We start from the raw sequence: 27,230 nt of genomic DNA on the forward strand, positions 1-27,230 counted from the left end.
ACACATCTACCCCAACCCTGGTGTTGTGTGTAGTGCAGGAGCAGACAATGCCGATCCTTGAGGGCCAAAGTCAGCAGTGAACAGGCCCTTAACATACCTTGTTGATAGGTAATACAATGAATTGATTAGAAAACAAAGTTACACAGACTGACAGCAGGGGGAGACAAAGTACATGTTTATATTAATTGTCACGCAGCACAGTAAAATCCATTTAAAAATCAAAGAAGTTTGAAATGTCTTTGTGGACAAAATCAATATTAACTCTCAGCAGAAATAAAAGTTTTACAAATCTAATCTTTCTGTACACTTTCATTTGTACAAAAATGCATGATTTCCAACAAAGTAAACTTGACTCTGAAATGCATTTAACTGATGAAAAACACATACACACCAACTTGAAAATAACTTTACCAGACTAAAGGCACAGTTTTCTCTCTCTCTCTCTCTCTCTCTCTCTCTCTCTCTCTCTCTCTCTCTCTCTCTCTCTCTCTCTCTCTCTCTCTCTCTCTCTCTCTCTCTCTCTCTCTCTCTCTCTCTCTCTCAATGAGTTTCCAGTCTATCAGTCAGCCATCACTACTTAAGTTTGTTTCATCCTCAGTTGTTCAGCAGTAGCTTCACAAGACCCCACCGTGTCCATTAGATGAGGATCTCCACTAAGTCTGTGCCTGGGTGGTGTGGGGGATGGGTTCTAGTTGTATCTATGGAGACAGAAAGAACATTTAGCTGAAGACATGTAGAATATCAGATCCAACATTAGAATGAAGTTGCTGAACTAGGGTCAGTTTTACATTACATTTTGGACTGGGTTCACTGTTCCTTGATTGTTCAGTCTTAGCTGTCACTCACCTGTCCTCTGGGTCCTGACCAATCCCAGCCAGGCTCTGCTGGGGAGGGGCAGGACTTTGAGGGACTCTGAACCTTTGTCAGTCTGAGTGCTGCTGTCTCTACTACCCGTCTTAGAATGGGAGGATAGGAGAGGAGTGGAGGGGAGGGAGGAGGAGAGGGGGAGGATAGAGAATTGGAGGGAGGAAGAGAGAGGCAGGGTGGAGGAGAAAGGCAGGGTGGATGAATAAGATGGTGTAGTGGAGTAGGGGAGGGTGGAGGAGAAAGGCAGGGTGGAAGGGAGGGAGGAGGTGGTAGATAAAGAGGAAGGTGGGGAAGAGAGGAGGGGGAGGGAAGGGAGGAGGTTTCTCTCTTTCCTCTCGTCTGTCTGGGAAGCTTGTCGTGGGTGCAGTCCTGTTGCTAAGGAGATGGAGGGGGTGGAGCGGGCAGGGCGGAGGGCGCTGAGGTCACCGCGAGAGTTCCGTTGCTGTAAAACCTTTATCAACGCATCCTTCTCTATCAGCTGGGCGTACAGGTTCCTTATCCTGTACACAAACACAGAAAACACAACCTTGATCCTATTGACTCAAAGTCAGAGTGAACCAATACAAATAAATCAACAATCAAGATGCCTTTTAGACAAGATCAGCCACTTTGATAGTGTGTGATATATATATATATATATACACATATTAGTTGAAGTCAGAAGTTTACATACTCTTAGGTTGGAGTCCTTAAAACTTGTTTTTCAATCACTCCACAAATTTCTTGTTAACAAACTATAGTTTTGGTAAGTCGGTTAGGACATCTACTTTGTGCATGACACAAGTAATTTTCGCAACAATTGTTTACAGACAGATTATTTCACTTATAATTCACTGTATCACAATTCCAGTGGGTCAGAAGTTTACATACACTAAGTTGACTGTGCCTTTAAACAGCTTGGAAAATTCCAGAAAATTATGTCATGGTTATAGAAGCTTCTGATAGGCTAATTGACATCATTTGAGTCAATTGGAGGTGTACCTGTTGATGTATTTCAAGGCCTACATTCAAACTCTGTTCCTCTTTGTTTGACATCATGGGAAAATCAAAAGAAATCAGCCAAGACCTCAGAAAGAAAACTTGGGACCTCCACAAGTCTGGTTCATCCTTGGGAGCAATTTCCAAATGCCTGAAGGTACCGCGTTCATCTGTACAAACAATAGTACGCAAGTATAAACACCATGGGACCACGCAGATGTCATACTGCTCAGGAAGTAGACGCGTTCTGTCTCCTAGAGATGAATGTACTTCAGTGTGAAAAGTGAAAATCAATCCAAGAACAACAGCATAGGACCTTGTGAAAATTTTGGAGGAAACAAAACAAGTCCTTTATCGACATAACCTGAAAGGCCGCTCAGCAAGGAAGAAGACACTCTATGGTTTGCAACTGCACATGGGGACAAAGTTCGTACTTTTTGAGAAATGTCCTCTGTTCTGATGAAACAAAAAAATAACTGTTTGGCCATAATAATCATTGTTATGTTTGGAGGAAAAAGGGGGAAGCTTGCAAGCCGAAGAACACCATCCCAACCGTGAAGCACGGGGGTGGCAGCATCATGTTGTGGGGGTGCTTTGCTGCAGGAGGAACTGGTGCACTTCACAAAATAGATGGCATAATGAGGCAGGAAAATTATGTGGATATATTGAAGCAACATCTCAAGACATCAGTCAGGAAGTTAAAGCTTGGTCACAAATGGGTCTTCCAAATGGACATTGACCCCAAGAATACTTCCAAAGTTGTGGCAAAATGGCTTAAGGACTTCAAAGTCAAGGTATTGGAGTGGCCATCAAAAAGCCCTGACCTCAATACTAAATACTCAATACTACATTTGTGGGCATAACTGGAAAAAGCGTGTTTGAGCAAGGAGGCCTACAAACCTGACTCAGCTACACCACCTCTGTCAGGAGGAATGGGCCAACATTCACCCAACTTGTTTTGGGAACCTTGTGGTAGGCTACCCAAAATGTTTGACCCAAGTTAAACAATTTAAAGGAAATGCTACCAAATATTGAGTGTATGTAAACTTCTGACCCACTGGGAATGTGATGAAATAAATAAAAATTGAAATAAATAATTACACTATTATTCTGATATTTCACATTCTTAAAATAAAGTGGTGATCCTAACTGATTTTTACTAGGATTAAATGTCAGGAATTGTGAAACTGAGTTTGAATTTATTTGGCTATGGTATATGTAAAATTCTGACTTCAACTCTATATATATACAGTATAATGTGTGTACCTGTGCTCCATGTCATTGCAGCGTCTGGTAGCCTGCTGTACATCATCCTCCTGACACAGTGTGCAGCCCGCCATCTCACTGTAGCTACCACTGTGAGAGTGCACCACCAAGGGGTCCCTACAGACACACACACAACCTTGTGAATGTTAACCTGTTTAAAGGTCTTACTCACATTGGCTACAGAGAGTGAGATCACAGTCTTCTGGAACAGCTGGTAGAAGGCATTTGGTTGGTCTGGTAGGCTCACAGCTAGGTTTCCCTTTGTAACCAGTGATAGTTTGCCAGCCCTGCCACATCTGACAAACGTCAGAGCCGGTGTAGTAAGATCCGATCTTAGTCGCTTTGCCTGTTTGATGGCTCGTCGGGGGTCGTAGTGGGATTTCTTATAAGCATCTGGAGTAGTGTCCCTCCCCTTGGAGCTCAGCTCAGTGCGGATGTTGCCTGTAATCCATGGCTTCTGGTTGGAATATGGTCACTTTGGGGACAATGTTGTCGATGCACATATTAATGATGCCTTCTGACTGATGTGGAAACTCAATGTTATCCGTTGAATCCCAGAACATATTTCAGTCTGTGCTAGGGAAACAGTCCTTTAGCTTAGCATCCACTTCATCAGACTACTTCTGTATAGAGCACGTTACTGGTACCTCCTGTTTTACATTTTTTAAAGCAGAAATCAGGAGGATATAGTTATGGTCAGATTTGCCAACGGGAGGGCGTGTTAGCTTTGTACAGTATGCTATGTACAGTATGCTTTGTACAGTATGCTATGTACAGTATGCTTTGTACAGTATGCTATGTACAGTATGCTATGTACAGTATGCCTCTCTGTGTGGAGTAATTGTTTTGTTATTGAACCTTTATTTAACTTGACAAATTCTTATTTACTATGACGGCCTAGGAACAGTGGGTTAACTGGCCTAGGAACAGTGGGTTAACTGGCCTAGGAACAGTGGGTTAACTGGCCTAGGAACAGTGGGTTAACTGCCTTGTTCAGGGGCAGAATGACAGATTTTTACCTTGTCAGCTCAGGGATTTCATCGAACAACCTTTTGATTACTGGCCCAACGCTCTAACCACTAGGCTACCTTCCTGCCTCTACGCTCTAACCGCTAGGCTACCTGCCGCCTCTACGCTCTAACCGCTAGGCTACCTGCCGCCTCTACGCTCTAACCGCTAGGCTACCTTCCCTGCCTCTACGTCTGCTAACCGTATGGGTGGCTACCTTCCTGCCTCTACGCTCTAACCGCTAGGCTACCTTCCTGCCTCTACGCTCTAACCGCTAGGCTACCTTCCTGCCTCTACGCTCTAACCGCTAGGCTACCTTCCTGCCTCTACGCTCTAACCGCTAGGCTACCTGCCGCCTCTACGCTCTAACCGCTAGGCTACCTGCCGCCTCTACGCTCTAACCGCTAGGCTACCTGCCGCCTCTACGCTCTAACCGCTAGGCTACCTGCCGCCTCTACGCTCTAACCGCTAGGCTACCTGCCGCCTCTACGCTCTAACCGCTAGGCTACCTGGCGCCTCTACGCTCTAACCGCTAGGCTACCTGGCGCCTCGACGCTCTAACCGCTAGGCTACCTGGCGCCTCTACGCTCTAACCGCTAGGCTACCTGCCGCCTCGACGCTCTAACCGCTAGGCTACCTGCCGCCTTTACGCTCTAACCGCTAGGCTACCTGCCGCCTCCACGCTCTAACCGCTAGGCTACCTGCCGCCTCCACGCTCTAACCGCTAGGCTACCTGCCGCCTCCACGCTCTAACCGCTAGGCTACCTGCCGCCTCCACGCTCTAACCGCTAGGCTACCTGCCGCCTCCACGCTCTAACCGCTAGGCTACCTGCCGCCTCCACGCTCTAACCGCTAGGCTACCTGCCGCCTCCACGCTCTAACCGCTAGGCTACCTGCCGCCTCCACGCTCTAACCGCTAGGCTACCTGCCGCCTCCACGCTCTAACCGCTAGGCTACCTGCCGCCTTCTACGCTCTAACCGCTAGGCTACCTGGCGCCTCGACGCTCTAACCGCTAGGCTACCTGGCGCCTCGACGCTCTAACCGCTAGGCTACCTGGCGCCTCGACGCTCTAACCGCTAGTCTACCTGCCGCCTCGACTCTCTAACCGCTAGGCTACCTGTCGCCTCCACGCTCTAACCGCTAGTCTACCTGCCGCCTCCACGCTCTAACCACTAGGCTACCTGCCGCCTTCTACGCTCTAACCACTAGGCTACCTGGCGCCCCAGTGATCTAGTTGTCACCTCTCTGTGTGTGGAGTAAAGGTGATCTAGAGTTGTCACCTCTCTGTGTGTGGAGTAAAGGTGATCTAGTTGTCACCTCTCTGTGTGTAGAGTAAAGGTGATCTAGTTGTCACCTCTCTGTGTGTGGAGTAAATGTGATCTAGAGTTGTCACCTCTCTGTGTTTGGAGTAAAGGTGATCTAGAGTTGTCACCTCTCTGTGTGTGGAGTAAAGGTGATCTAGAGTTGTCACCTTTCTGTGTGTGGAGTAAAGGTGATCTAGAGTTGTCACCTCTCTGTGTGTGGAGTAAAGGTGATCTAGAGTTGTCACCTCTCTGTGTGTGGAGTAAAGGTGATCTAGAGTTGTCACCGTTCTGTGTGTGGAGTAAAGGTGATCTAGAGTTGTCACCGTTCTGTGTGTGGAGTAAAGGTGATCTAGAGTTGTCACCTCTCTGTGTGTGGAGTAAAGGTGATCTAGAGTTGTCACCTCTCTGTGTGTGGAGTAAAGGTGATCTAGTTGTCACCTCTCTGTGTGTGGAGTAAATGTGATCTAGAGTTGTCACCTCTCTGTGTGTGGAGTAAAGGTGATCTAGAGTTGTCACCTCTCTGTGTGTGGAGTAAAGGTGATCTAGAGTTGTCACCGTTCTGTGTGTGGAGTAAAGGTGATCTAGAGTTGTCACCGTTCTGTGTGTGGAGTAAAGGTGATCTAGAGTTGTCACCTCTCTGTGTGTGGAGTAAAGGTGATCTAGAGTTGTCACCGTTCTGTGTGTGGAGTAAAGGTGATCTAGTTGTCACCTCTCTGTGTGTGGAGTAAAGGTGATCTAGAGTTGTCACCTCTCTGTGTGTGGAGTAAAGGTGATCTAGAGTTGTCACCGTTCTGTGTGTGGAGTAAAGGTGATCTAGAGTTGTCACCGTTCTGTGTGTGGAGTAAAGGTGATCTAGTTGTCACCTCTCTGTGTGTGGAGTAAATGTGATCTAGAGTTGTCACCTCTCTGTGTGTGGAGTAAAGGTGATCTAGAGTTGTCACCTCTCTGTGTGTGGAGTAAAGGTGATCTAGAGTTGTCACCTCTCTGTGTGTGGAGTAAAGGTGATCTAGAGTTGTCACCTCTCTGTGTGTGGAGTAAAGGTGATCTAGAGTTGTCACCATTCTGTGTGTGGAGTAAAGGTGATCTAGAGTTTTGTCACATCTAGTTGCAAAGGTGACGTGCTGGTGATAATGAGTTCACACAGATTTCAGTATCCTTGCATTAAAATCACTGGCCATGAGAAGTGCTGACACAGGGTGTGGACTTCCTTGTTTGCTTATGGCCCTATGCAGCTCATTGAGTGTGGTCTTAGTGCCAGCATCGGTTTCTGGAGGTATATAGACAGCTAGGAAATATATGGATGAAAACTCTCTTGGTAGTTAGTACGGTCTGCAGCTTATCATGATGTATTCTAACTCAGGCTAGCAAAAGCTCGAGACTTCCTTACCATTAGAGATTATGCCCCAGCTGTTAACACCACTCCCCCCTCATCTTACCCGAGGCTGCCGACCGGTCTTGACAACGCACAGAAAAGCCAGCGAGACGTATATTATCAATGTCCTTGTCCAGCCACGACTCCGAGAAACATATTACAGTTCTTCGGGTCCAATTGACAGGATAGTTTCGAACGGAGCTCGTCCAGTTTGTTCTCTGATGACTGTACATTCACCAACAGAACGGAGGGTAGAGGAGGGTTATTAGATTCACCAGACGTACTCGTCAGGATGCCGGTTTGCCTGCCTCTTTTGAATCCCGGGAATTAGGGCCTGGTCCGGAGGAAGCAGCACGTCCAAAGCTGCCGATTCCTTGAAGTTGAAATTGTCATCCAAATCGAGGTTAGTGATCGCTGTTCTGATCTCAAGAAGCTGTTTTCGGTCATAGGAAATTATGGCAGAGATATTAAGTACAAAAAATGTTGAGATCAGTATAAATAAAAAAAAACAGCGGAATTGGTCAGGAGCCCGTGGAAAACAGCTTCTGTCCACTGCAACGCCATCTCTACCTGTGTGCATGAGTGATGACCTGTTGGGATGTGTGTGTACCTGTGTGCATGAGTGACCTGTTGGGATGTGTGTGTGTGTACCTGTGTGCATGAGTGACCTGTTGGGATGTGTGTGTACCTGTGTGCATGAGTGACCTGTTGGGAGGTGTGTGTACCTGTGTGCATGAGTGACCTGTTGGGATGTGTGTGTGTGTACCTGTGTGCATGAGTGACCTGTTGGGATGTGTGTGTACCTGTGTGCATGAGTGACCTGTTGGGAGGTGTGTGTACCTGTGTGTGTTGGCTGTAGCAGCAGTCTCCATGTTAAAGTGTCTCATGGCGTTCTCCTGCAGGTACTTCTGTTCCCAACGGGTAGAGTCAGCCTCTAGAGCCAGAACCCTCTCCTCCCTCTGCCTCAGCAGCTCCCTCAGAGCAGGGGCACTGCCCTCCCCTACACCCCCACCCCCACATGGCCCAGTGGTCCCAAGCACACCCCCACACACTCTCTGAGGGGAGGAGAGTGAGGAGGAGGTTTGGAAGAAGGAAGAGACATGTAAAAAATAATTTTTAAAAAGGTTTAGGACAATCCAGACCCATTTTATGCATTAACAAATAGCATATGACCTGTTATGCCATTGTTATGACAGCCGCCAAGAGAGCGTTATGTGTGGTACCTGTTGCGTGCGCAGTGTGTGTAGCTCTCTCTCCAGCCGTGTGCGCAGGCGTCTCTCAAGCTGCTCTCTCTTCTCACAGGCCGTCTGCAACTGCACCACAGCATGCTGCAACCCTTCCACACGTGCCGCATACACACACTTCACACGCAGCTACACACACACACACACACACACACACACACACACACACACACACACACACACACACACACACACACACACACACACACCAGGGAGGAATGGACACAGATACAGTATGTTGGATTGATCTGTATGTGTATATGGTGTGTGAATAAGTGGCTGAATGAATGACATAATGTGATATACTGTGACGTAATGTGATATAATGTGATATACCGTGACGTAATGTGATATAATGTGATATACCGTGACGTAATGTGATATAATGTGATATACTGTGACGTAATGTGATATACTGTGACGTAATGTGATGTGATATACCGTGACATAATGTGATATACTGTGACGTAATGTGATGTGATATACCGTGACATAATGTGATGTGATATACCGTGGCGTAATGTGATGTGATATACCGTGGCGTAATGTGATGTGATATACCGTGGCGTAATGTGATGTGATATACCGTGACATAATGTGATATACCGTGATGTAATGTAATGTGATAAACTGTGATGTGATACCGTGACGTAATGATGTGATATACCGTGACGTAATGTGATGTGATATACCGTGGCGTAATGTGATGTGATATACCGTGACATAATGTGATATACCGTGATGTAATGTAATGTGATAAACTGTGATGTGATACACCGTGACATAATGTGATATACTGTGACGTAATGTGATGTGATATACAGTGACATAATGTGATATACCGTGATGTAATGTAATGTGATAAACTGTGATGTAATGTTATGTGATAAACTGTGATGTAATGTGATGTGATATACCGTGATGTAATATAATGTGATATACCGTGACGTAATGTGATATACCGTGACATAATGTGATATACCGTGACGTAATGTGATGTGACATAATGTGATATACTGTGACGTAATGTGATATACCGTGACGTAATGTGATGTGACATAATGTGATATACCGTGACGTAATGTGATATACCGTGACGTAATGTGATGTGACGTAATGTGATATACTGTGACGTGATGTGACATAATGTGATATACTGTGACGTAATGTGATATACCGTGACGTAATGTGATGTGACATAATGTGATATACTGTGACGTAATGTGATATACCGTGACATAATGTGATATACCGTGACGTAATGTGATGTGACATAATGTGATATACTGTGACGTAATGTGATATACCGTGACGTAATGTGATGTGACGTAATGTGATATACCGTGACGTAATGTGATGTGACATAATGTGATATACTGTGACGTAATGTGATATACCGTGACGTAATGTGATGTGACATAATGTGATATACCGTGACGTAATGTGATGTGACATAATGTGATATACTGTGACGTAATGTGATATACCGTGACGTAATGTGATGTGACATAATGTGATATACCGTGACGTAATGTGATATACTGTGATGTGATATACCGTGATGTAATGTGATATACCGTGACTTAATGTGATATACCGTGACGTAATGTGATATACCGTGACGTAATGTGATATACTGTGGCGTAATGTGATGTGACGTAATGTGATATACTGTGACGTGATGTATACCTCTTCCTCTAAGTGTAGTGCTCTCTGCTGGGCGCTGCTCAGAGCTGACTCCAGTCTCTCTGCCCTCCGCTGCTGCTTCTCCACCTCTTCCTCCAAACGTTCTTTCTCTATCAGTCCATCCCCTGAGAGACAGCGAGAAACAGAGAGAAGGAAAGGGGGGAGATAAAAGATAAGAGACAAAATGCTTAAATCAGACTTACCAACCCTTTAAAGTTAGAATTAGAGAACCCAATACTCCTCATGACTGGAATGTTCAAAGGTAGCAACATGGCATCCAGCTCTACTGTTGACCAAACTCTGGGTAGGGGTGGATGTGTGTTGGGTGGGGGAGGGAAGGATAAGGGGGGTGGAATCTGCTGAGGCTGCATTCCCAGCACAGACCAGATCATTCCCCTTTGTCTCTGGGTTAACATGTCACACACATGCAGAAGAGGGGAGAGAGACAGGTGTGTGTAGAGGGAGGAGGGGAGAGAGACAGGTGTGTGTAGAGGGAGGAGGGGAGAGAGACAGGTGTGTGTAAAGGGAGGAGGGGAGAGAGACAGGTGTGTGTAAAGGGAGGAGGGAGAGAGACAGGTGTGTGTAAAGGGAGGAGGGGAGAGAGACAGGTGTGTGTAGAGGAGGAGGGAGAGAGACAGGTGTGTGTAAAGGGAGGAGGGGAGAGAGACAGGTGTGTGTAGAGGGAGGAGGGAGAGAGACAGGTGTGTGTAAAGGGAGGAGGGGAGAGAGACAGGTGTGTGTAGAGGGAGGAGGGGAGAGAGACAGGTGTGTGTAGAGGGAGGAGGGGAGAGAGACAGGTGTGTGTAGAGGGAGGAGGGGAGAGAGACAGGTGTGTGTAGAGGGAGGAGGGGAGAGAGACAGGTGTGTGTAGAGGGAGGAGGGGAGAGAGACAGGTGTGTGTAAAGGGAGGAGGGGAGAGAGACAGGTGTGTGTAGAGGGAGGAGGGGAGAGAGACAGGTGTGTGTAGAGGGAGGAGGGGAGAGAGACAGGTGTGTGTAGAGGGAGGAGGGAGAGAGACAGGTGTGTGTAAAGGGAGGAGGGAGAGAGACAGGTGTGTGTAAAGGGAGGAGGGGAGAGAGACAGGTGTGTGTAGAGGGAGGAGGGGAGAGAGACAGGTGTGTGTAAAGGGAGGAGGGGAGAGAGACAGGTGTGTGTAGAGGAGGAGGGGAGAGAGACAGGTGTGTGTAGAGGAGGAGGGGAGAGAGACAGGTGTGTGTAGAGGGAGGAGGGGAGAGAGACAGGTGTGTGTAAAGGAGGAGGGGAGAGAGACAGGTGTGTGTAGAGGAGGAGGGAGAGAGACAGGTGTGTGTAAAGGAGGAGGGGAGAGAGACAGGTGTGTGTAAAGGGGAGGAGGGGAGAGAGACAGGTGTGTGTAGAGGGAGGAGGGGAGAGAGACAGGTGTGTGTAGAGGGAGGAGGGGAGAGAGACAGGTGTGTGTAGAGGGAGGAGGAGAGAGACAGGTGTGTGTAAAGGGAGGAGGGGAGAGAGACAGGTGTGTGTAAAGGGAGGAGGGGAGAGAGACAGGTGTGTGTAGAGGGAGGAGGGGAGAGAGACAGGTGTGTGTAGAGGGGAGGAGGGGGAGAGAGACAGGTGTGTGTAGAGGGTGGAGGAGGGAGAGAGACAGGTGTGTGTAAGGGAGGAGGGGAGAGAGACAGGTGTGTGTAAAGGAGGAGGGAGAGAGACAGGTGTGTGTAGAGGGAGGAGGGGAGAGAGACAGGTGTGTGTAGAGGAGGAGGGGAGAGAGACAGGTGTGTGTAGAGGGAGGAGGGGAGAGAGACAGGTGTGTGTAAAGTAGAGGAGGAGGGGAGAGAGACAGGTGTGTGTAAAGGGAGGAGGGGAGAGAGACAGGTGTGTGTAGAGGGAGGAGGGGAGAGAGACAGGTGTGTGTAGAGGGAGGAGGGGAGAGAGACAGGTGTGTGTAAAGGAGGAGGGGAGAGAGACAGGTGTGTGTAGAGGTGTGGGAGGAGGGGAGAGAGACAGGTGTGTGTAGAGGGAGGAGGGGAGAGAGACAGGTGTGTGTAGAGGGAGGAGGGGGAGAGAGACAGGTGTGTGTAAAGGGAGGAGGGGAGAGAGACAGGTGTGTGTAAGGGAGGAGGGGAGAGAGACAGGTGTGTGTAAAGGAGGAGGGGAGAGAGACAGGTGTGTGTAGAGGGAGGAGGGGAGAGAGACAGAGACAGGTGTGTGTAGACAGGGAGGAGGGGAGAGAGACAGGTGTGTGTAAAGGGAGGAGGGGAGAGAGACAGGTGTGTGTAGAGGGAGGAGGGGAGAGAGACAGGTGTGTGTAGAGGGAGGAGGGGAGAGAGACAGGTGTGTGTAGAGGGGAGGAGAGACAGGTGTGTGTAAAGGGAGGGGGAGAGAGACAGGTGTGTGTAAAGGGAGGAGGGGAGAGAGACAGGTGTGTGTAGAGGGAGGAGGGGAGAGAGACAGGTGTGTGTAGAGGGAGGAGGGGAGAGAGACAGGTGTGTGTAAAGGGAGGAGGGGAGAGAGACAGGTGTGTGTAGAGGGAGGAGGGGAGAGAGACAGGTGTGTGTAAAGGGAGGAGGGGAGAGAGACAGGTGTGTGTAAAGGGAGGAGGGGAGAGAGACAGGTGTGTGTAAAGGGAGGAGGGGAGAGAGACAGGTGTGTGTAGAGGGAGGAGGGGAGAGAGACAGGTGTGTGTAAAGGGAGGAGGGGAGAGAGACAGGTGTGTGTAGAGGGAGGAGGGGAGAGAGACAGGTGTGTGTAGAGGGAGGAGGGGAGAGAGACAGGTGTGTGTAGAGGGAGGAGGGGAGAGAGACAGGTGTGTGTAGAGGGAGGAGGGGAGAGAGACAGGTGTGTGTAGAGGGAGGAGGGGAGGAGATATGGTGCAGAGTATTTGGATAGTTTGTGGGGGGCTGACACGTTGAAACAGCACCTGTCCTAAAACTGCTATAAGATATACCCCCTTTCCCTCCCTTTGCCTGTCTCTACTGACCTCCCCCTCTCTTTATCTCTCCCTCCCCACTCTATCCCTCATTCCTGGTGTTACATACCAGACAGCCCAGTGAAATACAACAAACACTTCCTCTCCTCTCTCATGGTGCCCAGGGAGGGAGAGAAATGGGGAGAGAGGGAGTGGTGGGAGTGGGAGAGAGAGAGAGAGAGCTAGGCAGTGGGAGAGTGTCTAGAAGAGAGAGAGGGGAGTGAGTGGGAAAGAGAGAGAGAGGGGAGTGAGTGGGAAAGAGAGAGAGAGGGGAGTGAGTGGGAAAGAGAGAGAGGGGAGGGAGTGGGAAAGAGAGAGAGGGAGGGAGGGAGACAGTGGGAAAGAGAGAGAGAGGGAGGGAGACAGTGGGAGAGTGTCAGTGGAAGAGAGAGAGAGGGAGGGAGACAGTGGGAAAGAGAGAGAGGGGAGGGAGACAGTGGGAAAGAGAGAGAGGGAGGGAGGCAGTGGGAGAGAGAGAGGGAGGAGGGAGGAGACAGTGGGAAAGAGAGAGAGGAGGGAGACAGAGGGGAAGAGAGAGAGAGGGAGGAGACAGAGGAAAGAGAGAGAGAGACAGGTGGGAGACAGAGGGAAAGAGAGAGAGGGAGGAGACAGGTAAAAAGAGAGAGAGAGAGGAGGGAGACAGAGGGAAAGAGAGAGAGAGAGGGAGGGAGACAGAGGGAAAGAGAGAGAGAGAGAGGGAGGGAGACAGAGGGAAAGAGAGAGAAAGGGAGGGAGACAGAGGGAAAGAGAGACAGAGAGGGAGGGAGACAGAGGGAAAGAGAGAGAGAGACAGGGAGAGGGGAGGGAGACAGAGGGGGAGGGAGAGAGAGAGAGAGGGAGACAGAGAGAGAGAGAGAGAGAGAGGGAGACAGAGGGAAGAGAGAGAGAGGGAGGGAGACAGAGGGAAAGAGAGAGAGAGGGAGGGAGACAGAGGGAAAGAGAGAGAGAGGGAGGGAGACAGAGGGAAAGAGAGAGAGAGAGGGAGGGAGACAGAGGGAAAGAGAGAGAGGGAAAGAGAGAAAGAGAGAGAGGGAGGGAAAGAGAGAGAGGGAGGGAGACAAGAGGGAAAGAGAGAGGGAGGGAGGGAGACAGAGGGAAAGAGAGAGGGAGGGAGGGAGACAGAGGGAAAGAGAGAGAGGGAGGGAGACAGAGGGAAAGAGAGAGAGGGAGGGAGACAGAGGGAAAGAGAGAGAGAGGGAGGGAGACAGAGGGAAAGAGAGAGAGGGAGGGAGACAGAGGGAAAGAGAGAGAGGGAGGGAGACAGAGGGAAAGAGAGAGAGAGGGAGGGAGAAAGAGGGAAAAGAGAGAGAGAGGGAGGGAGACAGAGGGAAGAGAGAGAGGGAGGGAGACAGAGGGAAAGAGAGAGAGGGAGGGAGACAGAGGGAAAGAGAGAGAGAGGGAGGGAGACAGAGGAAGAGAGAGAGAGAGGGAGGGAGACAGAGGGAAAGAGAGAGAGAGGGAGGGAGACAGAGGGAAAGAGAGAGAGGGAGGGAGACAGAGGGAAAGAGAGAGAGGGAGGGAGACAGAGGGAAAGAGAGAGAGGGAGGGAGACAGAGGAAAGAGAGAGAGGGAGGGAGACAAGAGGGAAAGAGAGAGAGAGGGAGGGAGGGAGACAGAGGGAAAGAGAGAGAGGGAGGGAGACAGAGGGAAAGAGAGAGAGAGGGAGGGAGACAGAGGGAAAGAGAGAGAGGGAGGGAGACAGAGGGAAAGAGAGAGAGAGGGAGGGAGACAGAGGGAAAGAGAGAGAGAGGGAGGGAGACAGAGGGAAAGAGAGAGAGGGAGGGAGACAGAGGGAAAGAGAGAGAGAGGGAGGGAGACAGAGGGAAAGAGAGAGAGGGAGGGAGACAGAGGGAAAGAGAGAGAGAGAGGGAGGGAGACAGAGCGTGATAATGTGAGAAAGGTGGTGGTCAGGAGGAGAAAGTTCTCTCTGTTTGGGTTTCCAGGCCAGACGAGGTCACTGTCTGTATTCACACTGACTCTCTAATAAAAGTGTGTGTGTGTGTGTGTGTGTGTGTGTGTGTGTGTGTGTGTGTGTGTGTGTGTGTGTGTGTGTGTGTGTGTGTGTGGCTAAAAGGAAATGGGATAATTGTATGTGTGCTGAATTTAGCCTGGGAAGAGAGGGAGTGGTGGAGAGAAGAGAGGAAAGAAGAGAGGAAAACCTAAATGCTGGGTGTGTCCTCATTCCCACTCACTAACACTCATCAACACCACAAACACACAAGTACTCATCAATACCACAAGTACAGACACAAACACACACACTTACTAAGTTCAGCAGCATGTCCATCCTCCTCTCCTTCTGGCTCACAGCACGCTAGCTGTTGATTGGCAGTCTCCAGGCGATCTGAGACATAGACATTACATAGACGTGACACAGTCATAACATAGTAATACACAAACATTACATAGACGTGACACAGACGTAACACAGTCATACACAGACATAACATAGTAATACACAGACATAACATAGTAATACACAGACATAACATAGTAATACACAGACATAACATAGTAATACACAGACATAACATAGTAATACACAGACATAACATAGTAATACACAGACATAACATAGTAATACACAGACATAACATAGTAATACACAGACATAATATAGTAATACAGACATAATATAGTCATACACAGACATAACATAGTAATACACAGACATAACACAGTCATACACAGACATAATATAGTCATACACAGACATAATATAGTCATACACAGACATAATATAGTAATACACAGACATAACACAGTAATACACAGACATAATATAGTCCTACACAGACATAATATAGTCCTACACAGACAAGTCGTCCTGTCGTGTCGTGCCCCTTGTATATATCGTTTCTTTTTCGTTTTTACATATTTTTCTTCGCATATCTCTTTAAAAACATTTTGCTAAACCTAAGCTTCCAAATACTCTCCTGCAACCCGCCTCACCCAATGTAGCTATTTTTCCTAAAGTATTTATATTTACTTCGGAACCAGAACCCCTCAACTGAAGCTAGCCAGCTAACCACCAGCTATGCAAGCGGTCTTCAGCTAACCGGTCATCAGCTAACCTTTAGCTCGGAAAGCTCTCGCCAGTTCGAACAACGCAACCTATTTATTTTTCATCCCCGGATTCCCACCGCAAACGGAACATTTTTCAGCTGGATCTTCACAACGAGCTATCTAGCTAAACCGCAACCCCGGATGATTACTCCTGGCTAGCGTTTCCACTCACTTAGCTTGAAGCTACCCCGGCCAGAGCACCTGTGCTACCACCGTAGCATACTCCTGGGCTACAATACCCGGGCCCATGACCGGTCTATCGCTCTCACCGCATGAAGAGGAATAAACAGACTCACCCCATCGCGACGTCCCCCAAAGGCTAACTCTCTAGCCCTTGCTATCTCCTTGCTTGCTAATTCGGCCTGCTAACTGCTAGCTTGTTTAGCTCCGGTCCGCTAACTGCTACCTTGTTTACCCCCGGCCTACGAACTGCTAACCGCCTGAATCGCCGCGTCCCAAACACTCACTGGACCCATATTTACTTTCTATCTCTATTCAATTTTTTATTTGTTTGTACCTTCCGGAAACCTGCCTCACCCAATGTGATACGGAATCGCTATTATTTTTAAAACACACTCAAAAACCTCCAGAAGCTAACCAGCTAACTAGCGACAAGCTATTTAGTCATTGTTTGTTTTTTTTACCTGGATAACACTCGCCAGTCCAGCTTCCCTGCCCCATCCACCGCTGCCCCCTGATCTCCTGGCTACATAGCTGATGCACGCTGGACTGTCCATTAATCACGGTACTCCATTCTGCTTGTTTGTTTTATCTGTCGGTCCCGTTGCCTAGTCAACGCCATTTTACCTGCTGTTGTTGTGCTAGCTGATTAGCTGTTGTTGTCTCACCTACTGTTTTAGCTAGCTTTCCCAATTCAACACCTGTGATTACTGTATGCCTCGCTGTATGTCTCTCTCAAATGTCAATATGCCTTGTATACTGTTGTTCAGGTTAGTTATCATTGTTTTAGTTTACAATGGAGCCCCTAGTTCCACTCTTCATACCTCTGATACCTCCTTTGTTCCACACATGCGGTGACCTCACCCATTACAACCAGCATGTCCAGAGATACAACCTCTCTCATCATCACCCAGTGCCTGGGCTTACCTCCACTGTACCCGCACCCCACCATACCCTTGTCTGCACATTATGCCCTGAATATATTCTACCATGCCCAGAAACCTGCTCCTCTTATTCTCTGTCCCCACCGCTCTAGGCAACCAGTTTTGATAGCCTTTAGCCGCACCCTCATACTACTCCTTCTCTGTTCCGCGGGTGATGTGGAGGTAAACCCAGGCCCTGCATGTCCCCAGGCACCCTCATTTGTTGACCTCTGTGATCGAAAAAGCCTTGGTTTCATGCATGTCAACATCAGAAGCCTCCTCCCTAAGTTTGTTTTACTCACTGCTTTAGCACACTCTGCTCACCCTGATGTCCTTGCCGTGTCTGAATCCTGGCTCAGGAAGGCCACCAAAAATTCAGAGATTTCCATACCCAACTATAACATCTTCCGTCAAGATAGAACTGCCAAAGGGGGAGGAGTTGCAGTCTACTGCAGAGATAGCCTGCATAGTAATGCCATACTTTCCAGGTCCATACCCAAACAGTTCGAACTACTAATTTTGAAAATGACTCTCTCCAGAAATAAGTCTCTCACTGTTGCCGCCTGCTACCGACCCCCCTCAGCTCCCAGCTGTGCCCTGGACACCATTTGTGAATTGATCACCCCCCATCTAGCTTCAGAGTTTGTTCTGTTAGGTGACCTAAACTGGGATATGCTTAACACCCCGGCAGTCCTACAATCTAAGCTAGATGCCCTCAATCTCACACAAATCATCAAGGAACCCACCAGGTACAACCCTAACTCTGTAGACAAGGGCACCCTCATAGACGTCATCCTGACCAACTGGCCCTCCAAATACACCTCCGCTGTCTTCAACCAGGATCTCAGCGATCACTGCCTCATTGCCTGTATCCGCTACAGAGCCGCAGTCAAACGACCACCCCTCATCACTGTCAAACGCTCCCTAAAACACTTCTGTGAGCAGGCCTTTCTAATCGACCTGGCCCGGGTATCCTGGAAGGACATTGACCTCATCCCGTCAGTTGAGGATGCCTGGTCATTCTTTAAAAGTAACTTCCTCACCATTTTAGATAAGCATGCTCCGTTCAAAAAATGCAGAACTAAGAACAGATACAGCCCTTGGTTCACTCCAGACCTGACTGCCCTTGACCAGCACAAAAACATCCTGTGGCGGACTGCAATAGCATCGAATAGTCCCCGCGATATGCAACTGTTCAGGGAAGTCAGGAACCAATACACGCAGTCAGTCAGGAAAGCTAAGGCCAGCTTCTTCAGGCAGAAGTTTGCATCCTGTAGTTCCAACTCCAAAAAGTTCTGGGACACTGTGAAGTCCATGGAGAACAAGAGCACCTCCTCCCAGCTGCCCTCTGCACTGAGGCTAGGTAACACGGTCACCACCGATAAATCCATGATTATCGAAAACTTCAATAAGCATTTCTCAACGGCTGGCAATGCCTTCCGCCTGGCTACTCCAACCTCTGCCAACAGCTCCCCCCCCGCAGCTCCTCGCCTAAGCCTCTCCAGGTTCTCCTTTACCCAAATCCAGATAGCAGATGTTCTGAAAGAGCTGCAAAACCTGGACCCGTACAAATCAGCTGGGCTTGACAATCTGGACCCTCTATTTCTGAAACTATCCGCCGCCATTGTCGCAACCCCTTTTACCAGCCTGTTCAACCTCTCTTTCATATCGTCTGAGATCCCCAAGGATTGGAAAGCTGCTGCAGTCATCCCCCTCTTCAAAGGGGGAGACACCCTGGACCCAAACTGTTACATCCTGCCCTGCCTATCTAAGGTCTTCGAAAGCCAAGTCAACAAACAGGTCACTGACCATCTCGAATCTCGAATCTGGTTTCCGAGCCGGTCACGGGTGCACCTCAGCCACACTCAAGGTACTAAACGATATCATAACCGCCATCGATAAAAGACAGTACTGTGCAGCCGTCTTCATCGACCTTGCCAAGGCTTTTGACTCTGTCAATCACCATATTCTTATCGGCAGACTCAGTAGCCTCGGTTTTTCGGATGACTGCCTTGCCTGGTTCACCAATTACTTTGCAGACAGAGTTCAGTGTGTCAAATCGGAGGGCATGCTGTCCGGTCCTCTGGCAGTCTCTATGGGGGTGCCACAGGGTTCAATTCTCGGGTCGACTCTTTTCTCTGTATATATCAATGATGTTGCTCTTGCTGCGGGCGATTCCCTGATCCACCTTTACGCAGACGACACCATTCTATATACTTTCGGCCCGTCATTGGACACTGTGCTATCGAACCTCCAAACGAGCTTCAATGCCATACAACACTCCTTCCGTGGCCTCCAACTGCTCTTAAACGCTAGTAAAACCAAATGCATGCTTTTCAACCGATCGCTGCCTGCACCCGCATGCCCGACTAGCATCACCACCCTGGATGGTTCCGACCTTGAATATGTGGACATCTATAAGTACCTAGGTGTCTGGCTAGACTGCAAACTCTCCTTCCAGACTCATATCAAACATCTCCAATCGAAAATCAAATCAAGAGTCGGCTTTCTATTCCGCAACAAAGCCTCCTTCACTCACGCCGCCAAGCTTACCCTAGTAAAACTGACTATCCTACCGATCCTCGACTTCGGCGATGTCATCTACAAAATGGCTTCCAACACTCTACTCAGCAAACTGGATGCAGTTTATCACAGTGCCATCCATTTTGTCACTAAAGCACCTTATACCACCCACCACTGCGACTTGTATGCTCTCGGCTGGCCCTCGCTACATATTCGTCGCCAGACCCACTGGCTCCAGGTCATCTACAAGTCCATGCTAGGTAAAGCTCCGCCTTATCTCAGTTCACTGGTCACGATGGCAACACCCATCTGTAGCACGCGCTCCAGCAGGTGTATCTCACTAATCATCCCTAAAGCCAACACCTCATTTGGCCGCCTTTCGTTCCAGTACTCTGCTGCCTGTGACTGGAACGAATTGCAAAAATCACTGAAGTTGGAGACTTTTATCTCCCTCACCAACTTCAAACATCAGCTATCTGAGCAGCTAACCGATCGCTGCAGCTGTACATAGTCTATTGGTAAATAGCCCACCCATTTTCACCTACCTCATCCCCATACTGTTTTTATTTATTTACTTTTCTGCTCTTTTGCACACCAATATCTCTACCTGTACATGACCATCTGATCATTTATCACTCCAGTGTTAATCTGCAAAATTGTAATTATTCGCCTACCTCCTCATGCCTTTTGCACACATTGTATATAGACTATCCTTTTTTTTCTACTGTGTGATTGACTTGTTAATTGTTTACTCCATGCTTTATCTTGGCCAGGTCGCAGTTGCAAATGAGAACTTGTTCTCAACTGGCCTACCTGGTTAAATAAAGGTTAAATACATTTTTTTAAATAACATAGTCATACACAGACATAACACAGTCATACACAGACATAACATAGTCATACACAGACATAACATAGTAATACACAGACATAACACAGTCATACACAGACATAACATAGTCATACACAGACATAACATAGTAATACACAGACATAACATAGTAATACACAGACATAATATAGTCATACACAGACATAACATAGTAATACAGACATAACTCAGTCATACACAGACATAACATAGTAATACACAGACATAACACAGTCGATCCCCGGGACCACCCACAGAATGTATATGACAGTCATAAAAGCGTCTGCTAAATGGCATATATTATTATTATTATTATTATAACATAGTAATACAGACATAACTCAGTAATACAGACATAACACAGTCATACACAGACATAACATAGTAATACAGACATAACTCAGTAATACAGACATAACACAGTCATACACAGACATAACATAGTAATATACAGACATAACATAGATGAACATGTTCAACATAAATGAACATGTTCAACTCCTCCTTCTCCTATCAACACAACTTATTGGTCAAAATGACCCAAATCCCACACATACAGCTAAGAAGAAGGTTGAAAAAAGGGTAACGGCACTTTAAGGACCCAATTATTTATTTTATTTTCAACATCCTTTTACAGGTCCCTCCCTCCTGTCCTACCTCTCAGGTCTCTGTTGAAGACAGTCAGGCGTCTTATCTCCCCCTCCAGTTTGCATCTCATTGTTCGGTCCAGCCCCTCCCTCTTTGAGGAGCTCTTCATCAGCCAATCATACTCTTCAGAGATCCTCTGGAGCTCCTCCTCTAACTGCAGCACAAGGAAGAGTAGTTTGTAGAAATGACTGAAATAGGGTCAGATATTTTTCTTCCCCTTATGCTTTAAGACAGGGTGGATGATTAGTTGACTAAGTGAATCAGGTGTGCCAGTTTAGGGTTAGTACAAAAATGTGAAGTGTCTAGGGAGGGGTGAGTTTGTTAAACCCTGGTTTAAGGCCAAATGAAGCCGTTTTCAAATCAATATCAAATCATTTCTGGGTAATAATTAAGTACCTTACCGTAATATAGTTCCATTCAAATGTTCAAAAATAGCTTTATAGCAAAACCATTTCTCAAGCAAGAATTTTGCTAGGACTGTCTGGGAATAGTCTAAATAGGGAGGGGAAAACCAAAACGTAGCTGTTATTGGCAGAGAGGTTTGGAACTCTTTCTTATTGGTCTATTAATCAATTTACCACATGGTGATGTCACCATGGAAAGCCAAATCTGCTGGTTATAAGATCCTGTGTAGATTGTATTTTCAACCAGCAACTATCAGGAAATAACAATGAGCAAATGTGTTCATACTTTTACACTGTTCATTTTATCAGCTGTTGTACAATATGATATAAAACACACAAAACATTAAAATATTGACTAATGGGGCCTATAAGGTTATAGTGAGTCAGTTATACAGTCACATACAAACTTCCTCGTACCCAGTGCAGTTTGGAGGCCTTTTCTCTGTGTGTCAGCAGCTCGTGTCTCAGAGTCTGGTTCTCCTCACACAGCAGCTGGACCATCTGCTGCACCTTGGCTGCCATGACCACCTCCACACCGGAGGGGCCTGGGGAAGGTTGTTGAGGCTGTGGTTGGAGCTGAGAGACAAGGGTAGAAGTTTGGGCCTGGATGTTGGGGAGAAGGGTGGAGGTATGGGTCTGGGAGGGTGTGGGACTGTGGTGGTACTGTACTGAGGGACCCCTAGGGTCCCGGGGTGGTGCCGCCTGCTCTGGTACTCAGGTGGGGGGTTGCTCTCAGCTCTGGTTGGCTGGGCTGTGGACCAGTCCATTATTGTGGAAGAGGGGGGGTCAATGAAGGGAGGGCCTAGCTCAGAATAAGAGGAGGGGGGCTGGGGTTTCCCTGAGGGGGAGCAGAAGGGCGGGTGGGTGGGCTTGAAGGGGTAATCTGGTGGGGGTCCGCGGGAGTCTACTGATCCTGTGAGTGGGGTTATGTTTAGGGGTGGGGGGTAACTGAGGGAGGGGTTGCTAGAGGGGAGATTACTAGTTCCATTGGCCTCAACGCTGATTTGGAGGATCCTCTGGCTGAGAGAATACACATGACCCTGCTTCAGTTGCCTCAGAGTAGAGTCTCCATTGGCCCCTCCACCCCAGATAGACAAACCCTCAGCCTCATCCCCATCACTCATAAAGCCTTGCTGAGGGCCCAGGGGTGGGCTGGGGCTGGGGAAAGGAGAGGGGTCAGTGTTGGTGTCAGGGCTCGAGGTCTCAGAGGGGCTGTTAGGAGCTAAGCTGGTCCAGGCTGAGGGCTGGCTGTCTGGGGTGTGAGAGGGGCTAGGCAGGCTCTCGTGGTCCTCCAGTGTATAATACAGCTGGTCCTGGTAGTGGTGTTGTCCCTGGGTCTGGGCCTTGGCCTGCTCATAGCTAGGCAGCTCCTCTAAACTGGGCTGGAGGGAGGGTTGGGGGGGGTGAGGGAGAGGGGGCTGGGGAGGTCCATGTTTCTCCAGGGAGCTACCGTCAGCCTGCTGCTCCTGCCCCTGAGGCTCCTGCCGAGCCCAGCGCAACTGGGGGTGAGCTAATGGGCGGTGAGGGAAGGTAAGGGGGTAAGGTGGTAGTTGGCTGTCTGAGGTGGGGGCACCGCTGGGCGGTTGCTGCAGCAGGGGTGGGGAGGCCACCTGCGAGGGCTGCATGGGGTTCAGGTTGTCACTCTGAGGCCCCCATCCTCCCTCTCCTCCTCCGTAGCTGGTTTGTTCTTGCATGGTGCTTGTGAGAAGCTTCCCGCCCTCGTCCTCCTCTCCTCGCATGGCGCTCACACAGGGGTGGGACACAAATGTCAAGGCTGCATCACCTAGGAAACAGCAGGGGTCAGAGGTCAATGTCAGGTGTATCATGCCTAAGGCCTAGCTTATCTCCCCCTAACTGCTAGTGTACCTGGTTCCCTGGCAGGTGTGGAGGTGCGACGGGTGAGAAGGATGGACAGTAACGGTGGATGAGTGGTCATTGAGGTGGTGTCATTGTTGATGGTGAAGGGGACTGTTTCTGGGGGGCACTGAACGACGTCCTCCAGTGCAAAGACTCCTGGGAAACTATGGTACACAGAGAGACCTGGAAAATAAATAACAATTAAATCATTATTTTTTACTTATAATAGGTTAGGGACCAGGTGAGTATTAGTGCCTAGTTCTCAGGAGACGACACTGTCTGGTCATCTACTGTCCTCAGCATTCCCATCCTGGTGTTTCCCTCCAGTACCTCTCAAAGCAAACAGACTCAACCACATGTCCAACTATCGCCTGTCCTCTGACACACACACACACACACACACACACACACACACACACACACACACACACATAGTAAAAGGTGGAAGATGTCCAGAGAATATTTTAACCATTGCATAGCAAGCTTGCTGTTGTGGCCTACTGGACAACTGACACATTAACCCAGGGTTCCCCAAACTGCCCCCCGTTTCCCAAACTCGGTCCTGCCCCCCGTTTCCCAAACTCGGTCCTGCCACCCCCCCTTCATGTCTAGGTTTTTGCCCTTGCACTACATAACTGATTCAAATAATCAAAGCTAATGATGAGTTGGTATTTAAATAATCTGTGTAGTGCTAGGGCAAAAACCAAAACGTGAACCCAGGGGGGGCCCCAGGACCGGGTTTGGTAAACCCTGCACTAACAGGCCGAAATAGACAACTGACGCACTAAAGGACAGAAATAGACAACTGACGCACTAAAGGACAGAATTAGACAACTGAACTGACACATTACGGAACGAAGTAAAACCGGAGCCAAATGCTAGCACTATATAGTCAGCTATAATTGCGACCAAGCCGCAATGCACACTTTGAAGACAAACACCCAAAAGTTATTTAGGCTGGTTAACTTCCCGAAATCCGGTCAGAGACGGCCCTACACAATTTGAGACAGCTCAATGAGTCTGTGCGTGCGCAAGGAGCGCGTGGATTGAACTGACCAAAACATCACATGCTGTAAGAAAGCTGACCTCACGCACTTCTTTCCCTTATACAGGCATAAACGTTTACCTCGGTACTAAATGACCGGTCGTGTTGAGACACTTCTCTCCGCGCGCTAATGGTGCAACAGGTCTTGATGCTGACTCCCCCGGCTTTAAGAAAGGCAGATTCGGGCAGAGGCGCAAACAGCCGTGGGTCTGCGACAGTAGCGCGATCGTAATCAGCCCCGGACCGTTCGTTCTGGCATGAGCGGAATGCCAAAGCAAGACCTGCAGTTCAGGGGGGCGGGCCGGGGTCCTAGCGCCCGCAGGATAATAACCAGGGGTCTTATTATTATTATTAATTAAGGTTTTATGACAGACTACACCAAATGGTGTATTGCTGCCACCTACTGTATTGAAACAGAAAATATTCCATTAGGCGGTGGACCCCACATCATACAAAACATTAATAAACAAACACCCCACTCCTTCAGGAACAGTTCAGATCACCTCCTGAACAGGCTCAGGGCCTGTGAAGATGGAGCATTCATCAACAGGATTCCATATAATACCTCTGCTGTAAAATACTTGAGTCCCAATAAACACTCAGCCACACTCACAATGATGCCTGTTTTCTCAGATTTGCTCTCTGTTCGCACTGTGCAGTTTATAACCAATGCAGTAAATGCTACAAAATCCACCTTAACATGAGACATGTCAGAATCCCTCTGCAGACAAGGAATATTCTCTGGTGTCTCTACTCCTGCTACCATTAGTTCTTCAACTCCACTTCTTTCTTCCACTCGTCTCACTGCTTCCGGATAGGAGACGTGCTGGACAGCTCTTATGTGGGTCAGTTTGCGTGCATCAACCACTTGATCCAATTCTTCACATATATACTGTATCCTTTGCGTTTACTTCTAGCACCAGGATACAGTATATACGTGAAGAATTGGATCAAGTAATGGCAGTAGGAGTAGAGACACTAGATAATATTCCTTGTCTACAGAGATCCTGTCATGTTGCAGAGTTAACGCCCTGCTTCAAAGATCCACACACGTTTTCTCTGACACATTGGTGCGGCTTGCATCCGGGTTAAGTTAAAAAATATATACATATATACATGTATATAAATCAATAAAGATCCCCACACAACACACTCCAATCCAATCTTCTTGAGGCGCAGAGCTCTTCTCATTAGATACAAAATAATAAGCCCTCGTTACTCTCATCGACACCACCTCAATTTTTATAGAGACTTCAAATGGATCTCCCAGATAACAACATCCAAAACCCTTACTCTGACTAAAAAAAGACTCAGAACTAGGCTTGGATTTGTATGATTCCACAGCCCCTTTACTTCTCTTATTTCCTTGTGTATTCGCCTCTGTAATATAATTGGTCTCACTCTCATCTCTACTCACGCCATCTTATTCACACAGAACACCTGCCGTTTTCTTCCCTGGGCCTTTTCACCAATCGGAAAGGCTCTAACCGGGGGTCATAGTTCAACCCCAGGATATAGCGTTCCAATGATGTCACGCCCCCAACAAAAACCTAATTGATTCAGTTAGGTTCAACTGTAAAACGGATGCTGATTTATGGATGGAAAGAGAGAGAGAGCTCTACCTAACTCTGTCTCACCTGGCGTTTTGTTACAGGTAATATTTATCAGAGCCTATTTTTCACACACACACGCACGCACGCACGCACGCACGCACACACACACACACACACACACACACACACACAGGGAGAGAAGGGGGGCATGTGTAGACTACCTCCGTCGGGCTCGGGCTCGTTAGACACTCCAATGTGATCCAGCCATTGGGCCACATCTTCTGGAATCCAGTTCTCACCAGATTCCAGTCCTGCTTTCCCCCTGGGTGCAGAATCCAGTCCAGCATTTATTTCAGACCCTGACTCCAGACCAGCCTTCACCCTGGGTTCAGAATCCAGTACAGCATTTCTTTCAGACCCTGACTCCATGCCTGCTTTCCCCCTGGTCAGAGGAAGCTCTGGTTAGGGTGTGTGTGTGGTTAGCTTTATTCCTGCATGTGAGAACTTGCTTGGTACTCAACTACAGTCTGTAAACACCTACTTATATGTGTGTGTGTGTGTGTGTGTATGTGTGTGTGTGTGTAATGAAAAAACATTCCCTTCAGCAACAAGATGTGTGAAAGATCTCTATCCCTATTTCCCTTTATCTCTCACTTCTCTCTCACACACTTCGCCCTTGCTTATTCACACTACAGAAGAGAGCAGAGGAGAAAGTCAGTCACAGATCACTCTCACAGTACCTACGCTTTATCCCCCCTCTCCGTCTGTCAATTTCTCTCTCCGTCCCTTCCTCGCCCTCTGTCTCCCTCTGCCCCCTCGCCCCACCGTTTAATGGAGATTGTCCTACCTGAGTGTTGCCCGTGGATAATGTCTGATGAGAACGATGATGGTGAGAGTCAGCGATGAGTGTGTGCTTTGGGGCTTCTAAATCCACCAAACCATCAAACCCCACAGTCACACAGACATGCCGACTCTGCCCAGACCTGCCTCAACACACACACACACACACACACACACACACACACACACACACACACACACACACACACACACACACACATAGGGGCGTCCTTGGAATGAGGGAGGGAGAGAAAGAGGCATGGGAGTGATAGAGGTGGGATAGAGAGAGAAGAAGAAGAGAGGAAGAATTAAATAACCAAGTAGAGAGAGAGAAAGAAAGAGAGAGAGAGAGAGAGAGGAATAAATATTCATTTCTCCTACATTCTGCGTCTTCGTCTGTGTTTAGAGACATTCTGTCTGTTCTGTTATCTGGCTACTGAGGGAAAGGACACACACACACACTCTCTCGCTCTCTCAGAGCGTTGGGCCAGTAACCGGAAGGTCACTATTTCGAATCCCGAGCCAAAAAGGTGAAAAATCGGACGTTGTGCCCTTGAGCAAGACACTGAACCCTAATTGCTACAGGGTTGTCATTGATAAGCAGACCCTGGCCATGACCCCACTCTCAGAGAATGTCTCAGGGATATGCAACA

General features: G+C 48.2%; 1 protein-coding gene and 2 long non-coding RNA genes across 7 annotated transcripts; 1 reads left to right on the forward strand and 2 right to left on the reverse strand.

Moving 5' to 3' along the window:
- Positions 1 to 158: 158 nt before the first annotated feature.
- Positions 159 to 26,791, reverse strand: LOC118377551 (angiomotin-like protein 1). Its single transcript, XM_052468897.1, is given in 14 exon segments — positions 159 to 698; positions 847 to 1,367; positions 3,112 to 3,251; positions 7,077 to 7,366; positions 7,485 to 7,851; positions 8,020 to 8,169; positions 9,730 to 9,851; positions 14,934 to 15,011; positions 20,888 to 21,032; positions 21,700 to 21,786; positions 21,789 to 23,065; positions 23,149 to 23,322; positions 25,959 to 26,179; positions 26,585 to 26,791. Coding segments are annotated over 13 exon segments (3,621 nt in total). The 5' UTR covers positions 26,167 to 26,179; positions 26,585 to 26,791; the 3' UTR covers positions 159 to 636.
- On the reverse strand, positions 4,605 to 5,211 carry LOC127908800 (uncharacterized). Its single transcript, XR_008068480.1, has 3 exons — positions 5,077 to 5,211; positions 4,725 to 4,756; positions 4,605 to 4,692 (listed from the first exon to the last, which is right to left on the reverse strand). It is a non-coding gene; the product is annotated as an uncharacterized LOC127908800 (long non-coding RNA).
- On the forward strand, positions 5,393 to 6,644 carry LOC127908798 (uncharacterized). Of its 5 annotated transcripts, none has more exons than XR_008068476.1 (4): positions 5,393 to 5,495; positions 5,613 to 6,039; positions 6,079 to 6,271; positions 6,504 to 6,644. It is a non-coding gene; the product is annotated as an uncharacterized LOC127908798 (long non-coding RNA). The 5 variants fall into 5 exon arrangements; XR_008068474.1 differs by having other exon boundaries at positions 6,079 to 6,308; positions 6,387 to 6,603; XR_008068475.1 differs by lacking the exon at positions 6,504 to 6,644 and having other exon boundaries at positions 5,613 to 5,768; positions 5,962 to 6,039; positions 6,079 to 6,382.
- Positions 26,792 to 27,230: the final 439 nt, after the last annotated feature.

The sequence above is a fragment of the Oncorhynchus keta genome, chromosome 18 (assembly GCF_023373465.1).
Source record: "Oncorhynchus keta strain PuntledgeMale-10-30-2019 chromosome 18, Oket_V2, whole genome shotgun sequence".
Taxonomy (NCBI): domain Eukaryota; kingdom Metazoa; phylum Chordata; class Actinopteri; order Salmoniformes; family Salmonidae; genus Oncorhynchus; species Oncorhynchus keta.